The 18,729-nt window shown below is 40.0% G+C and overlaps 1 protein-coding gene across 1 annotated transcript in view; it reads left to right on the top strand.

Moving 5' to 3' along the window:
- The window catches only part of fam189a1 (family with sequence similarity 189 member A1), a 264,171-nt gene extending 245,551 nt beyond the window's left edge, over positions 1-18,620 (top strand). The window contains exons 8-12 of the mRNA XM_017702715.2: positions 9,080-9,158; positions 11,105-11,704; positions 14,947-15,018; positions 16,435-16,751; positions 18,069-18,620. Coding sequence (XP_017558204.1) covers positions 9,080-9,158; positions 11,105-11,704; positions 14,947-15,018; positions 16,435-16,751; positions 18,069-18,287 — 1,287 coding nt within the window. The 3' untranslated portion in view covers positions 18,288-18,620. The remainder of the gene's footprint in view (positions 1-9,079; positions 9,159-11,104; positions 11,705-14,946; positions 15,019-16,434; positions 16,752-18,068) is intronic.
- The last annotated feature ends 109 nt before the right edge of the window (positions 18,621-18,729 follow it).

Raw genomic sequence — 18,729 nt, forward strand, 5'->3', positions numbered from 1 at the left:
AGCCGTTGTATTGTAAGATCCATTGTAATAGCGTTTATGGTCATTTTCTTCATAACACGCATAGAAATCACCAGTAATATGCTGATGGCTCGGTCACTACCTGGCAAAATTTCCCATTCTACCTTAAATGGTGCAACAGTTACATTCTGGTACCCGAGGTTGGTGGAACGGGAAAATTCGATCATGAAGCTGGAGATTAAAGCTAAGTTCAGCTTCACATCACCAAAGAATTCTTGGTGGCGATAATAATTGCCCCTCTCTTTGAAGGAGTATGATGCCCTAAATGTATTTAAGCAGTGAGGAGCTGAACTTTACCATCCTCTGCTGTCACTGCATCCTGACAGGGTCGTCTACAGAGCAGCGCTAATAGCTGTTAATGAAGTTATGAAGGAATCACGAGCGCCCTGCTTTTCAGTCTCCTTTGGATAAATGGCAAATGTCAGTGCGATATACCATTACTGCTATAGTATGGAGACACAGCAGGAAAACATGTCCTGATTATTTTTTCCAGGCTATTTTAAATATGATCCACCTGTCCTGTCATGTGACACATAAGTGAGATCACCGCAGTTGGAGGCTGCATATTGTAAATGGCCGGAAAACCTCGTCTCGTCTGTTTACTTATAAGTCACTGACGACAACTGATGACTTATCTGGTTCTTGAATGGTTCTCCCATTTCATAGGGGCAAGATTTCAACCACTACCCCTTGTAACTCAGTTTCAAGGGGGAGAGTTACACTCGAAAACAAGGGGTAGTGTTAAAAATAAGAAATGGGATTGTACCTTAGTTTAAAAGCCAGTCTCACATATCATTTGTTTCATAGTTTATCCTCTTTGCTTGTGAGCACCCAATCATTCTGATTTTGTTTACATCTAAATCACTGAATGATTAAATAATTTCGCAAAATTCAGTGGAGACTCCCTTCAAATGCAGTCAAGTTCTGTCTCTGACCACCTCCAAATGTGGTTTGCGTGATCTGCTCGTAATACACTCGCAATGCGTCCTGGGCGTGTTCACACTAGGCTTTTCATATGGTCAAGTGAAATCCGAACATGATCTGATCTCCAAAAATGCATGTTCATGCAAGGTGTATCGACTTCCCTTTTGTTTAATCTCTGAGATATGCTTATTAATTAAGATGAAACACAGGCACTGTATAGCATTCACGTCAGTCTTTGAAATAATAAAGCAGAGAAAAACAACAAAAAAGTCAGTATACAAAGCTCGTCTTCTGAGACTTGCAGCTGGGAAATGATTTTTGTCCTGGTCCATTCGAGTATGAAGGAGATTCAATTATCAGTGTATGAGTGTGTGTGAGGAAGAGAGAAAGAAACTGCAGTGTTGTAATAAATGGCTCTCATTAATGACACTAGGAGATTTCCCTCTCCAGTTGACCCCATTCGTTAGTGACCTCTGAAGGCCTAATCTTAGAGAGCACCCAGCTCGTGTCACATGTAATGGCACATAAAAAGTATGATGACAGTTTCATTTCTGCGATGTCCGTGGACAACAGAGCCTCGTATTGCCAATACATCACCAACATTACGGGCGACTGTGCCGGAGTCGTGTTCATGCAGGCATTCCTCTGTCCCTGCCGCTATTTATGAGAGTGCTGCTGTCATGTGCATATCCAGTCCTCCGAAAGTGTTACTCCTTTTCAATTACTCCCATTCATCTGAGAAAGGCTCCGCTCTTCAAGAGCTCTTCTTGTGCATTCGAGGGTAAGGGGAAAAAAAAATTAATCCAAGTGGCTTTTGTAATGGGTTATAATTTTCGATGCAGCAGCTATGTGGTCAGGAGGAATTCCATTCCGCCAGAGAAAAGAAGAAAGACAGAAATAAGCTTCCCCATCAGGCCCACTTTTCCACTATGATTTTCTTCTGACTGGCTCGGAGAAAAGCAAGAAGAGTGACAAAGGGCACCCACAGTCCACTCCATGTCCATTGCCTAGCTGGTGATTCAACACAGTTTTGAAGATTTGTTTTGCTACCAAGAAGGTATTCTCTAAAGGTGGGAATCACAACAGGCCTGTTGATACTGGTGTAACTTTGTGCCACTTCAGCCTGGTGATGTGAACATAACCTAGGACAGAACGAGAATGTGGACTGGCTATTGGTCACCACGGATTGAATTAAGAACCTTTAGACTACCCACCTGTTTACACATTGCATTATATGTGTTTTGTGTCTGAATCGTATCTGGATAAACTTTGGCGAGATTCCATTTACACTTTTGACCAGAGTGACCAGATGAGACTTTTCCATGATGGTGTTCTTCTCACTGGCTCGGCAAAAAGCAAGACGAGTGACAAAGGGCTCTGACAGCCCATTCCATGTCCATCAACTAGCTGGTGATTCAACACTGTTTTGAAGATTTGTTTGGCTACCAAGAAGAAATTTTCTAAGGATGTGAATCACACCAGGCCTGTTGATACTGGTATAAATCTTTGATCTTGCCATGGAAGAGACTTGGGAGACCTGGGTTCACAGAAGCGTTGATTTTATTCAAAAGAGTGCTCTGTCCTTCTCTCCTACCAACACCCAGTCTAACAGAAGTTCAGACAGCTCTTATATCTTTATCAACTCCCCCAGGACCCTTGGCACTGTTGTAAAAGACCAAAGTCAGTGTTCTCATACAATTAGATCCTGTTTGAGTTGGGTGGGACTAAATTAGGTGCAGGTGGCAACAGATCTGCTGAAGTACCTGTCGTGGTTAGTAACTTGAATACATCAGCTACTCACAGTCTTCTCCACATAAAGTGACTGATTTCCCACTGCTCCGAGTCCCAGATAAAACTCCTGACATTGAATTGAAGCTTTTCTAAATTTGGTAATAATGCTTGTTATGAAGACCTGTTACACTGCTGTTGGTAGTGTGGCTAAATGCTCCTACTTGAGTTAACCACTTATTGCTGGATCCTACTATAAGCGATATAGTATATATATATAGCAATTCAACTTAACTGCAGGAATAAAATATGTTTGGTACTCCCCACCATCAAGGCTCACAGTATTTCCCCACAATTGTACTTTACAGGTATGGAGCACAGAGGGGCATGCGAGTAATTACTCTGCTGTGTCCGCCAATATGACCATGCCAGCTCATAACAGGAGCTTATGTGACCACGATTTTAGGAGCATGGTCCATCATAATCCTCACAGACGTCCTGTAGTAAATTAGCCCTCATCTTCCCATGGAAAACTAATCCCATCAGAATAGTGCTCAATAATCTAATTGTGGGCTTTATACATGCATTTTCATAGTTAAATAATAACATATTGGTGCTTTGGTCTCCATGTTTTGATAAAATGCAAGAAGAGTGCTGTGCAGTGTAAGGTAGATAACAAATGGGAATTCGGGCCGTGCCAAGACCGTCAATGAGTCTGGAACTAATTGCTGTTTGAGATTGAGTTCAGATGGTTGTTTTGCTACTGAAGAGAAGTCTTAGAGGGAATTCTCCATTTCCGAGAGGTTCTATGGTCCTTTAGAGGTCTCTGCAAGGAGTCTATTGATAGGTTGGCTGAGCAGGCAAGGAGTCAGAGACCGAGGTATTGATTTATAGCCCAGCACCAATAAGAACATGAACATGCTTTTGAATTAGAAAGTGACGTATTTTTGGAGGAGGATTGAGCAACAAGGTCACTTTATGAAATTATGTATATATATCAGCACTTTAACTTTATACTCATACTTTGCACAATGTAAGGTTTACAGGTACGACTGTGTGTGTGTGTGTGTGTGTGTGTGTGTGTGTGTGTGTGTGTGTGTGTGTGTGTGTGTATACAGTACACCGCTCACATTTGTGCAAAATTTTTATTCTATCTTTTCATGGGACAACACTATAGAAATGAAACTTGGATCAGGATCAGAATCAGAATCAAGCTTTATTGGCCAGGTATGCTACGCATACAAGGAATTTGGTTTTGGTTACAGGAGCTCACAGTGCACAGTACCAGACAGACATTCACATATAAGGAATAAGATAAAATAAATACAAAATATAACAAAATAAAACAAAACCTGCATTCCTATCTCACTCACTCACACAGACACACACTCACACACAGTCCTGTACCTGTAAACCTTACATTGTACAAAGTATGAGTATAGTGCTGAGTGCAGCAGCAGTTAAAGGGTGTATAGTGGCAGAGAAAGGGATGAATGAGGTGACAGTCAGATAGGTGGGGTAATATGGCAGGTGAAAAGATGCTAGAACAAACATTCATTTGAGTGGCAGTTCCAGAGGATGGAGATGAACTTGATACTATATACAAGTATAGGTAGAAGTGCAGTTTGAAGCTGGATTTGTTATGTGTGATATTTTAACTGTTCAAGAGAGTGACGGCTTGTGGGAAGAAGCTCCTTTGTAGCCTGGATGTCCTGATCCTCATCTGGCTGAAGCGCCGGCCTGAGGGAAGGAGCTGGAACAGGTGGTGTCCAGGGTGAGAGGGTGAGAGGGGTCTGTGGAGACTGTATATGATATAACTATATGTAGTCAGTGTACAGCTTGTATAGCAGTATAGATTTACTATCCTCTGAAAATAACACACATCAATTAATATCTAAATAGCTGGCAACACAAGTGAGTAAACTTCACAGTGATCATGTCCATATTGTGCCCAATTGTGTTGTTGTCCCTCTCTGATGTCATGTGACTCATTAGAGGTACAAGGTTCCAGGTGTAAGTGGGGAGCAGGGCTGTTAAATTTGGTGTTTTGGGTACAATTCTCTCATACTATCCACTGGATATTCAACATGGCACCTCATGGCAAAGAACTCGCTGAGGATGTGAGAAATAGAATTTTCGCTCTCCACGAAGATGACCTAGGCTATAAGAGGATTACCAACACCCTGAAACTGAGCTATAGCACAGTGGCCAAGGTCATACAGCGTTTTTCCAGGACAGGTTCCACTTGGAACAGGCCTCGCCAGGGTCGACCAAAGAAGTTGGGTCCACGTGTTCAGCCTCATATCCACAGGTTGGCTTCAAAAACTAGATGCATGAGTGCTGTTAGCATTGCTGCACAGGTTGAAGAAGTGGGAGCTCAGCCTGTCAGTGCTCAGACCATACACAGCACAATACATCAACTCGGTCTGCATGGCTGTCGTCCCAGAAGGAAGCCTCTTTTGAAGCTGAGGCACAAGAAAGCCAGTGCATGGCAGTTTTCCAACATGATAACAACACCAAACACACCTCCAAGATAACAACTGTCTTGCTGAGGAAGCTAAAGGTAAAGGTTATGGACTGGCCTAGTACCGTATGTCTTCAGACCTAAACCCAATTGAGCACCTGTGTGGCATCCTCAAGCGGAATGTTGAAGAGCGCAAGGTGTCTATCATCCACTAGCTCCGTGATGTCATCATGGAGAAGTGGAAGAGGATTCCAGTAGCAGCCTGTGCAGCTCTGGTGAATTTTATGCGCAAGAGGATTAAGGCAGTGCTAGATAATAATGGTGGTCACACGGAATTGCTCAGCACAAATAAAACCATGACAACCTGTCATTTTTCCACTGTGTCTTCTCTAGGCTAACAGTGCATAAACCAGATTAAGATTTTGTCGTATTGAATTGCTTTTTGAAAATAGCTGTAATTGAGAAATAGATTCATTGATATTTGTATCTGCCATAACACAGTCTAATTTTGCCTGTGACCTTACAAGTAGACTGTTTCTCAATCCACATACTATCATACTAAATACTATGTCTGCAATAGTGAAGGCGCTGTTGGTGATGTACTGTTTTGATGTGCCATTTAGTACACATGTACAGTGCTTATTAGAATATTAGGACCACAACCACACAGATCTCAGACAGGTTTTATTATGTTTCTTCCTTGTTTTTCTCATTTAAACTTTGTTGGGTGTTTACCACAATGCTCTAGTTTAGTATAATAAAAAACATATTTAATATTTCACACGTTGATCTCTGGGACTTTGCTTTTGATGTCATGTCACACTTCAGAAAGGCAATAGTGAGGCAAAAGATGCTGCCTTCTTCTGATCTTCTCCTCCTCCGATAAGATTACAGCTGTTTTCTCAGTTTTGAACTTACTAGTTATGATTTCTGTGGCAACTAGAAGAGGTTTCAACTCTGTAGCTTAATAATCAATATATTAGTGCAAGGTAAGTATATATTTAGTATATGATCTACAATTCATAATAAACAAAACTTTGATGCAGCTTAGCTCAGTTTAGGCCAGGGTTGTTCAATCTTACCCACAAAGGCCCACTGTAGTTGCAAGTTTTTCATTCCAACACAGCAAGAAGGCACATGATCACTTGCTGAAGATGGAGAGCAACTGATTAAACAAGTAGAATCAGGTGTGCTCAGGCATGTTTGGAGTTAAAGCCTGCAGTCACATCAGCCCTTTGCGGATAAGATTGGACACCCATGTCTTTGCCACTTGTTTCCTGTTGGCTGCAGGACAGCAGACTGATGATATGTCACACTTAATCATATACCTGCATGCACTACAAATCATGCATATTAGCAGTCTGCTCAAGTCCCAGCGGATCAGTGTAGTTCACAGTTTCTTTCCCCTCAAATAGGTTAATGAAGTACTTGTAAATGCAGCAAATGTGCGTCAGTAGACTGCAGTGTTGTAGAGTGCAACATTGCCCCCTGCTGGTCTGATGTTGCTAGTACTGCTCTGAGACACGGCTGGGTCGCCAGATGTCAAGGTGCCGCAGACTCTTCAGTAGCAGATGTTCTCTTTTTGTGTTCTCCTCCTCCTGTGGTTGTTCCTAACCCTTCTCAGCTGCGTGAGAGAGACATTTCTTCCCATCAGCATGTTCTGCAGGAGGTCCTAAGAAGGAACAAAGCCTTTCCTGTAACCTAGAAGGAGAAATCAGCTTGGCTTTACTTATTTACATTTACCTGTATTTACTCAGGTTTATTAGCTGAGAGTGTGCACTCTTTTACAGTGACTGCCTGGCAGAAACATAGTAGCTAAGTTCACTCTTTCAAAACTTTACACGTCCCTCTTTGCAGAAACAAGCGGCTCAGCGCAACAGGTCATTTTATACCCTGAATACTCTACAGCTACAGAGGTGAAACAGGGCAGAAGTTGAATTGAAGGTTTATTTTTGTTGAGATTTTAATCAATGAAAAGCATTGATTTTGTGCACCTAAACTAAAACTGTGTTTTGTTTCATTGTACCTTTTCTGGGTTGAGCAAATCATTTCTTTTTACAGCTAATGGAAAAACTCATTACTTCAGAAAAACAGAATGAAAGATTTGTTTTAAGAGAGCAGATTCTGCCAGGCCAAAATACTTGAGAGCTTTAAGTTTTAATATTAAGTTTTCAAAATATTATATAAAGCATATAGAATCTGAGCTTTCTGTGTGCTACTCTGTTTCCTATCACTGTGTAAAGCTTCTTGTTGGATTGCTCATTCAGAGCAAGTTGGATTAGTAAACAGATTATTATAGCAGATTATTAAATTGTGAAGGGTAACAATGAAATTTGACTAATTTATTAATTATATTACTGTTTCTGTGTTTACTTTAGCAATAGCTAAATTCGCAATAACGCACAACCTCAAATGTTCTATTGCTTTTATACAACAGTTATATAAATAAAGTAAGAAATAAATAAATTGGTCTGTGAATGTGGCATTTAATATGTTTTAAAGTTCACAGTTCCTTGCGCCAAATAGTTCCTTAACAAGCAGCTTGTTGCTACGTCAGAGTAATGAGCTCCACTCACTCAGCTCAGTTCTACGGCTCAGTCCGATTTGGTCAGACTCTGAAGATGAGTCTACATGTTTGGCGAATGGTATTCAATTCACTTCTGGCTAACTGCAGGTTGTTTAGGTTTTCTTCTGTCACAGCTGCCGACTAAAAAGCTTGCTCAGTGGTGACGACAGTTTGGGAATTCAGTGTAGTCTCATCTTCAGAGTCAGACCAAATCGACTGTAGGTCAAATGTCATCTTTAAAGTATCCATTTTCTGTTTGTGCACAAAGTAAGAAGTAAAGACGTTCAAATGGCTTGAGCATCTCCTACAGCTGTCAAAGTCGTTGCTTAGCAACAGCATCTCAGAAGAGTGATACAGTGTTTGTGAAAAAGTCGTGATGTTATAGTGAAATAACAGCACGGCTTCTCGACCAATCAGTTGCGTGGCTGGAACTAACTGTTGTATAAATATCAAATAAAAGCATAAACAGCATTCAGAGTAACTTTATTAAACGAGAAGAGCAGATTGAACAGCATAAGTAGCCACGTTCTTGTAAGATTGTAGAGGATTAAATATTAGCTGAACTACTGAATTTCCTTTGATAAGAAGATTGCAGCTGCTTTAGTTTCGCTACCTTCCCCTGAATATTTACTGTAATGTCCATACTTTGATTCATGTTTATTGATATAGAATTCATTACAGTCATTGATGTATGAACGAATGTTGCAGAGCTGATTGATTTAACAGCAATAGAATGTTTGGTTGAATTTTTGTCACTATTCTTAAATGGAAATCCAAGACATTCTAAGAAACTTTGTTTTTTTTTTTCTTTTTCATTTCAGAGCTGCTTGAAACACATGAAGTAAAAATAAAACACAGCCCCGCCTGTGGTTACTGTTGCTATGTCTGACAAGCTTTCAGGCTAGTCATGTCAACTGTGGAGTCTTTTGTGGTGGTGTTGACAGTTAAATCGGTGAAATTCGTTGCATCGTTTTGGAGCAAAATATCCACATCTGTTTTTCTGGCAAAATTTTTATGTTCTGGGCTGGTCTAAAAGGTTAAGTAGGGGCCCTTGGCCCTTTAAGATTTTACACATTGCCTATTGCTCCTGTTGTAGCTGTTTGCTTGTCCATTTTTATAGATAGCAGTCTGCTGACTGATTCAGCCTGATTTAAAGCAAACGTGTGAGAATTTAGGAATGTAGTTTTCATAATGGTATGACTTCTTAGATTTGCTTTGTAACAAAATCAAGGCAACATATCTTGGATGATGGATTTGAGTTTTCACCAAACTGTTAATTTAAGACATTACATTAAGCACACATGAGCTGCTGAAGTTGTTGAAAACGTGTGATGCTCACAGTGTTCGAGTGAAGATCATGCATTGTTTTCGTGCTGCAGGTCACCACAAGTTTGGAGCAGCAGGCCACAGAGTCCAGCATGTGTGAGAGGAACACTACAGCAGGCCTCAGCACTCAGGGTGAGTGGTCAAGCAGGAAAGCTAGTGCTGCTTAAAGAGAAGAGGGGGTTCAGAGAAGCTAATATGTTTCAATCCCAGTTAGAGGAAGATGGCTGTATAGTATCACTGTCATACAGTCAAAACTCCAGAGGCGCACCGATCATCAATTTTTTATGGCTGATGTTCAGGTATTTTTAAACCTGAAGCTCACACTATATGGGCTAAATGAATACATATACACGCTAGTACATTTTCAGAACTTTCTATTAGCCACAAACTAAATTACACTATTTTCTCTTTAATGAACAAAACTGACACTTTAAATTGAAAAAATAGTTACCTATTTAAATAACATGAATCAAACTACGTGCTACTTTGAAGGAATGAGGCAACTGGATATCTAGCAGAATGAGTTATGACAATTATGCTATGACATTTTGCTATGCAGTAGGTATAGCAGCGCCATTCACACACAGTGCGAGCGCACATACCTGGCTCATGTTATTTTATAATCTAAAATTGCAATACAGATCAGCCAAATCAGATTGGTTAGTATAATAAATTGGACTATATATTAATTCTTATATCGTTCTAATCATGCATCCCTACATGACTCTTTTTTTGTTGTTGTTGTTTTGTTGCAATTGTAAATATTTCCTGAGGAATAAACTGATAGAAATGGACCAAAATGACTTTGAATGAACAATAACATTATGTTAAATAAAGTTGCCAGATTTTTGTTCATTGGTCAATTTCAACCATTTCTGTTTGTGTTGCATCAACCATGAAATATTCACACATTATAAAGGGCTGTGGGTGTTTTCTAATGATGAGGCTGTGATCTGATGGCAGTGTTATATTGGTTCATTGATGTGGTTCATAATACCCAATCAGCATTTAAAGAAACAGTGCTCTGCCTAAGCTTTAGGGCTAACTATACTAGTAGGGACTGCAGTAATAATAGACAGTGTAATAGACACACTGTTACATTTCCTTGTAATGCTAAATTAAAGAAGTCGTCTCATTTTGGCTGTGTCAATTAAATCTATTAAATCAGTTAAATTAAGTTAAATCTGATGCTACTGATTATATTTAATATACACAGTGACTCGAGTCAGGAAAAGAAGTCAGGAACCACATGTGTACTTGTCAGTGTGTTCATGTCAGCATATGAGTAACTTTACTGAACACAAGACATTTTTGTACAGTTTTACTGTATTCATGTTTATTTGTATTTGCTCTCATGTTTTTTTTGTGTTTTTACTGTAAAAATACTCTCAATGCTGAGAAAAATAGTTTTAAACAGTTTTCTTGCCATCCTTTCGCACAGTACTATCTATAATGTACAGTGCTGGAGTAGTTATAAAGTAACAAATTACTTATACCTTCCTTTAAACTGTAATGGAATTACTTATTATGTCCTGGAAAAGTCTCATTACTTATTACTTTACTTCTGCATTGACGTTTATAAAATCCAATGGAAATCAAATAGTCAGTACTTTCAATACTTTCAGTACTTTATTTAGAAAGAAATAGCCAGTCACGGCCTGTCTCTGTCTTTGTAAGAGACACGTCCAGTTTTGCTGATTAAAATAATGATTGAGAAACTAGCCAGACAGAAACAGTTGAATCACAGCAGTTTAAGAAAAACGGTAAAGCTTATAAAGCTGTCATGAAAATTAAGTCTAGCATGCTTAGGTGAGGTTGGATAGTTGCATAATAGCAGGATTCAATGCTTTGACAGATTTCTCTGCGAGTTTAATGGCATTTCCCACACTCACACAGCACTGAATTTACTCATAAACTATAATCTATATAAAGGAGGTTCATCAAATAAATGCATGTCTGTCTTTGAGACATAAACTAAAAAAAAATAAAAGTAACTGTAGTGAGATTACAGGAACTTAAGAACTGTAATTTCACTTCTGTCATTTAACATTCCGTTATTTTTTCTTTAATTCTCATAGCATCAGTGGACAGTGCTTCTCTAATGGTGTCCGAGCTGGCAGATATTCCTGACCGCAGCTGTTCCTCAGAGGACCTGTGTTCTCTGGAGGTGCAGGGCTCGGACTCCTCCCCATATGGGACGCTCCATACGGCTCCCACTGACGGCAGCTGCACCAGCCTGGAGCACAGTGTGCGCTCTTCCATGCGCCGGGAGGCCCGCTCTCCTGCCTGCCTTGACCACAGCGAGCCCTCCATTGCCCAGGACTCTGCCACTCGATCGCGAGAGAACATGGATGCCCTGAAGAGAGACGACACTCCAGCCTCTGTACACTCCAGAGATCGGGCCAGTACCAAGTTAACTCTTCCTGTCCCCCCAGCCACTGAACCCCAGCCATGTGCCTCCAGCTCCCTTGCCTGCCCCTCCCCATCCCCCTCTGGCCGTCCGAAAGGCACTCGGCTTTGCTTCAGCGTGTGGAGCCCTCAGCCCTCTTCTACCTCAGCTCACAGCAGCTCCACAACCTCCGAGCGTCCTCGTACGCTCCGAGCAAGACGATACCGCAAGTTGGCCAGGATCGTGCGCTCAACCAGTGACCCTGTCTCCTGTAACTCCATAACTAGAAGTACGTGAGCCATATAGAGAAGTACATATCTCTTCTAATCAAATGTAGTTGATGCTTAGTAAATTCAGCTACTTTGAGGCACCCAGCTGCTTACTGAGGCATTCAGCTGCACACACAGCTCATGTAAATTTACATGTAAAAGCATTTCCAATAAAATGGGATGCTCTGGATCAGCTGCACATCAGTCTATGGTCATCATGTGCAATGCCAAGCATCAGCAAGAGGGGTGTAAAGCTCTCCAGAATCAGACTAAGATGACGTAGAACTGCAGTGACAGAGTACCCTCCAATACCTTTGGGATTAATTGGAGGTTGTGTGTTCGTGATCCAAAACTAACCAACCAACATCAGTAGTTGACCTCACTAATGCTATAGTGCCATTTTAGTTAGCCCTTCCAGTAGAGTAGAGGCTGTTGGTATATTAAAGAGGGATAAACTCCTCTTTAATACCATTGATTCTGGCAGAATTATCGAATGAAGAGGTGTCTATTAACCTTTGGACACATACAGTCACATGCAAAATTTGGGTACCCTGGTCAATTAATAGCAAATAAATAAATAAAACATAAAATGTGGCCTGTACAAAAGTTCTGCTGCATTTGATATGGTACATTTAACTCAGCAAACAAATAGAAATTGTGCATTAAAATATGCAGAATTTTAGGTAGCATTGTTACGTTACTCCTAACAGCAAGAAGGGCCTTTGTTTGATTCCTTGGCCAGGCAACCAGGGTTCTTTCTGTGTATGACTATAAGTCGTATGCAGCCAACGTTGGAGAAACCATGTTAGCGCAATATGAAGGCTCCTTGTTTAGTGCATTAGAGAAGGTCTTAGTAGACTGTACTGATGTTCACTAAATTTACATTTACACTTGAGGGATTGTGGATGACTGAAGGTCTGGAATGATACACCAGCTGCCTCCTTTGAATTCTCAGAAGTGAAGGCTGCATTTCTCAGCTGTATTGAAAGGATCCATCAATGGGATATACTTCAGTGACGTAACGGCCAAGAAATGCAGCCTTATACTAGCACATCCTAAGCTTTGAGACATGTTTGTAGTTTATGATACACTAACAGACTTTCTGCTAGGACATTTATTTGCTAAACAACTTGGTGAAATTTAGGGGTGTAGCTACAAATTCAGGGGTGTGCATGACGTCCACATTCAGTATTTTTCTTGCACATATCTGCTAACACCAATACTACTGCCAGTATATGAACATGTATACAGAATGATCAAGATAAAAATGTAAAAATATATGAAAAATTATTTCTGTCATGCAATATACCTTAAAAACTAAAATGGGAAGACCACACATTGAATATCAAAAGAATTTCAAGTGTATATGCAGAATATACATATACACTTGCTATTTCATCATTGTAAATCAAAACTATTGTAATGCAGACATGTACAGGTTCAGAAACAAAACTGTACAGTGTAATTGGTGAGATTTGGTCAACAAAGATTGGCTGTGTCCAAATCTGAAGGAAGCTGTATTGATCCTTGCTACCTGTGCTGTCTCATAAGTCAGTGCCCTAGAAGGTAGCGTTGTGATGAAGGTACCTGCAACCAAAATGTGTTTGAGACGCTTCCCAAAGGCAGCGATACATCACGCCGTTGCCCAGACATGACTGTTCACTGCTAGCTGTTATCATTAGACTAGACTAACCAAAATAAAAAGTATTGTGTTTGTACACAAACAAACCTCTCTCTTATCCACAGTGCCAATGCTGATGTTTTCTGACACAAAGGATTATGGGATATGTAAGGCAGTGAAGGATACATTTGTCCTGCCTTTTAAAAAACAGCCAAAAAGAGTAACCAGGCACCGTTTTATACAGGCATTCAGTTTGGACATGATTTAATGCCATCCTATCTCAGAATACTGTCTGAGTACACACTTTAAAAAGATGGTTTTTCATAGGTTCTAAAGTAAATGGTTCTATATAGGACCACGAATACTCAAAGAACCCTATGCATGATTAAAGTATTCTTTGCATAATGAAAGTGTTACCTATCATTACACTTGACAGAGAAACTATAGAAGAACTTTTTAGTGCTATATAGAACCCGATTCATAAAGGTTCTATAAAGAACTTTATATATATATATAGCACATTCTCCATCAATCTGAAGAACGCTTTCATGATGCAAAGAACCCTTTAATCATGCAAGAGTGTTCACGTTCTACATAGAACCATTTTTTCTTCTTCTTTACTACGGAACCCTTTTTTAGGAGTGCATGCAGTTTCAAACATAGCCAAAGCATCCCTTGTGCGCATTCTAATGACGTCAGCAAGATTCGCTCTCAGTCAGGCCCAAGGCCTTGACAGTTCCCTACTGGCCACCTTTCACCCAGTTTACAATGATGGAAAAACCGAGTTCTGACTCCTGTACCAGACATAACCGTGTCTGGTCGGATAGATTGGAGATGGGCATAAGCAAGTCCTTATCTCATGTCACAGTGTCCTTCTCAAGGAACGTGTCACAGGTCTCACAGAGACAAGCCCAAGAATTGTTATTTCAAGGTGTCAGAAAGAAATTCTCCAGCTAAATAATCTATATTAAAAAGATTCAATGTTGATTACAGATGATAATCTATATCCTTTCAAGACATTTATATTTGGGACTAGGTCCACCTGCGTTAGTATTAAAAATTGTTGCAAATCCAGTAGAATGCAGTAAATTAATAATACAGTAGCCCAGCATCACCTAAACATGCTGCTCTACTAGAGGACAATAAAAACATCACCAAATTTCAGTTTGAACTGTCAGTCAAATTTGAACTTTTTTCTGCTGACAGGTACAAATATGGTTCTAATATTATTGTGCTATACTTGGTAGAATTCTATAGGCAGTTGGTGTTAATGTTGACTACTGTTCATGGGCTTATCTCTCAAAACAAAAACCTTTGGGAAGCAGGCCTACACTATAACCTTACACCATTTTGATTTCATTTCATGCCATGTAGAAGTGCTATTATTCAGTACATGACAAATATACGTCTTACATAACACAAGTTACATCTCTTACTTAGGACGGCAACAATTTAAGTTATTGTTTTACCTGTCGACTCATTTTCCATTTTATTCACCTTACGTTATTATTAAAACTCCCATATTCTATAGTAAGCACACTTGTGTATTAAAGAACATCATGGATTAATTCAGTACTGAAGCTAAAGCACTTGTTTCCGTCAACGTTTTTTTTATAAAAGCATTGTCTCTTGTGTCTGCAGGTGAGAGCTGTGGCTGTACATCTGTGGGTAACCAACCACAGCAGGAGTCCCCACAGACCCCTTCAGATCAAGGTAGTGACTTCACTCTTTGCACTCTTATATCAAGGCTGTATGTGCGCAGAATTTAGTACATACCAAGGAAAGATAATATTCCTAATACTTGTCATGGATGTGATGTTATACATCTCAATATAATAGAACAGTGATTCCCAACCTACGTGTTTTCACTATTGTAACCAATTTAAACAGCTGAAAAGCTTGTTACATGGCTGATGAATCAGGGGTTTTAGTGAAAAATACTACAGTTGTAGTGCAAGGCTAATCCAGGTATAGGATTGGGAAATACTTTTCAAAGAACATTCATGGAATAGTTGAGCAAATAATCATAGGGTTTACTCCATGTAGCCCTATACAGATCAGATTAGTTTGTCAGGGGTCCATCTGTAATACATTTTTGTTGTTGGAGATAAAACTCTCACAACAGGATGGTAAAATTATCACAGGGCAAGTGAGTTTCAAGTGTGTTATATTTTCTGTGAATACACACTACGACAGTGGTTCTCAATGAGTTCTCAGGGACCCCCAGACAGTCCTATCTCTACGTGTTGTGAAGTGGGTTCAGACAAACCCACTGGTGAGGGCTGGTTTGAGAACATCTGCACTAGGAGATTAAATACAACAGTAGACAACATCTACCTGGAAATTCATAAAGATGTATTTGGATGGGACAGATATGACCAGCCCACCACTAAGTTCAGTAAAAATCAGGAGGTAATTCGGTTTTAAGTTTTCTCAGGAAAGAGGAAGCAAAATCACAGACATGGCCATTCCAGTGAAACAAAAACATGGATTTTCACCTGTTAAAAGAGGAAATTATCCCAGGACCTCATGTAAATTTAAAACCATCCCAATCAGCTTTATGACTTAGTTATTTATTAACATGGAACATGGAAGCATCATTAAAAACAGCAGCAGCCATCCTGAAGCCTGACCTGTCCAGACTTTTTACACAAATACTTTTAGTGCAAAGAAATGCAGGAGGATCACCTGGTAAACATTATTCAGCTACAACATTAACATGCATACAAGAAGTTATGACTTTTTTAAAGTTTTTTCTCACATAGTTGTAGGTCACACAGTCAACTCTAATCACCCAGTCACAATAATTCAATTCTAAGCCAACTATGCCATATGTTTAGTGTCATTACATGTGAACATTACACTTTTATTCATTGTCAGACACCATATAAGCAGGTCTATGTGAGTTTATAGGTATGTATTTTGAAAGTGCTAGTTGAGGGGATGTAAGCTTGCCTTACCTGTTAGCTACATTGGCCTTTGAGCAACAGTATAAAACTAAAGAGGCAAACTTTGAACACAAAACACTGAATACACTTCTTGCCAAATGTTTCCTTCGATTAAAGATAATGTAAGTGTAGTAGAAGTTATATCTTCATGATTTAATTTATGTTTTGTCTTTTTTATCAGCCTGCATGGAGCTTTCAGGCGGCACAGTGTCCCAGTCTGTCAAACCCAGCAGCCGCGGGGCTAAGAAACAGAAGGATGGTGGGAAGGTGGACCTGCGTCTCAAAGCTCTGCACCCGACCTCCACAGAGCGGCCTCACTCGCTAGCGGACCTCAAGACCTACAAAGACACCAAGATACTAGTGGCCAGATTTCTGGAGCACTCCAGCTGCAGCCTCCCCCCAGAGGTACAGCAAGTGGTCAACAGCATCAAATATGTCATCAAATCGGACGAGAAGCACATGGAGGAGGCCATATTCAGTGCTAGCATACTAGATCAGGTGAGAGAGGGGCACGGGAATATGAATTGTTAGTGAATGTTAAAGCAGGTTATAACATACAGTTCCTTCTAAAACGTATTGAGGCTGTGAAGTTTTATTTTTGCTATGTAACCTCACATAGTGGAATCTTTCATTTCGAATCTAAAGAATGATTAAACAGCTCAGAAAAGCATTTTTAGCAACTTTAAGCTTCTGCCATAATTAAGTTTAAGAGTGCAGAGCTGGAGAGTTGATTTGATAACAATCTTGTCACTTGTAGGGAAACAATAATGAAATAATAGATGAGAGTGAATAAAAGCTTATACTCATTTAGGATTTTCTTAATAATCATAGTTTGTTTTTTATAGTGAAGAAAACAAAAAATGAAATAAATTGTGAGTAATAGATTTGCATTACATAAGTGGCTAGCTAACAGCGTCCTTTTCATATTAAGAGACAGAGTCTGACCTAATTTGCTTAGTTGGCTAGTTAGCTAGTATAATGGTGCGTTCAACTTAACTCAGAAGTGGAAAGTTGGAGCTTGGAATTACGTGATTTTTGACCTTTGCATGTTCAACCTACAAAGTTTGTAAAACGTGGATATTTTTATGAAGTAGAATTGCTGACTGTTGATTACTGTTGAAAATGTGAGCAGTCATGTTGATATGATCTCATGCTGAACACCTGCTTTCCAAGCAGAAATGTCCAGTTATGGGAATGTTCTGCATTTGTTTTTTGTTAGCCTGAGGTTTGGAATTCCTAGATATGAGCTTTAGTCAAATGCAGCATAATGATACTATGTAAAATAAATCATATTTAGGGTACTGGCAGCTAGCAAGCACATTACCAAGCTAGCTAGTGCAACCTTTAGCTGTCTAGTTAATCTTCACTGTTTGAATCATCTGAGTCATTCTAACTTATGAGTCTTTTCCTTTTTATTTAAAAGCAGTTCATTTTGATTCACAAGCTGTTAATGATAGAATTACTTAGCCCAAGTATCCTGAACCATAGCTGCTAAAGTTAGCACCCTGTTAAAAAAGACCACTAAACCAGATAATCAGTAGTAACCATTACAGACAACTAGTTTTCTGTAGGACACCTTTGGATCACTTTGGATCCCTTTAGATCCCTTTAGATCTTTTTACTCCAGCAGAGCAAACCTTGAGCCGTGTCTTGTCCTAACACTGCAAGTATAGAAGTGCTGCTAGCCCTCTGGGCCTGCAGATAGTGTTGCTGGGTGATGAGATTAAGAGCTAAAACAGAATGTACTGTCCAGTAAACCCTGAGATCTGGTTTGAGATCCACTGTCTCATGAGTGATTTTTTAATCTTCATACAGGTGATGTCACAGTCACGACGAATCTTGAGCAGCCCCAGAAAGCATGCTCACGAAGACCTGCACCTGCAGAGCTGTGGGGCGTTAAGCTCCCTGTCCCCATCCCTGCGCCGTCCGCAGCATCGAGGGACCGGCCAGTCAGCTCCAGCTGCGAGCCCAGGTCATCAGGCCCCTTACCGGCCCCAAAGCCTTGTCAGTGTATGCAGAGAAACAATCCTCTGACCCCAGTCTTTCTCCATCGACCCAGACCCCTCATGTCCCTGTACTTCTTGTGCCAATCTCGTGCCAAGGCCAAGTCCTAGTTTTCATCAGCAGAAACAGTAGCACTCAGAACACACAGCAAGTCATCTCGGGAGTGCCTCTCGGGGCATGTATCAAAATAAAAAAAGAAAAAAAAGAAACATAAAGGAATGTCCACCTTCAGGGTGTATTTTTTTATTGTCTTGACAGAGAGCTGAAATATTTGTGTGAGTTTAGATTTTGGATCTGTGCAAAAGAAGACAAATGAATGAAAAAAAAAATCAAGAAAAAAAAGACAATAAGCTTCGGAAGGAGGAGATACGGGCGTGACTCTTTGTGAAACTGTGACACCGATGAGACTTTAGTTTGGACTCGCTTCTCCTGCAGACATTGTGTGATGTTTAGGACATGATTTTGTCATTGT

Source organism: Pygocentrus nattereri, chromosome 25 (genome assembly GCF_015220715.1).
Source record: "Pygocentrus nattereri isolate fPygNat1 chromosome 25, fPygNat1.pri, whole genome shotgun sequence".
Lineage (NCBI taxonomy): Eukaryota > Metazoa > Chordata > Actinopteri > Characiformes > Serrasalmidae > Pygocentrus > Pygocentrus nattereri.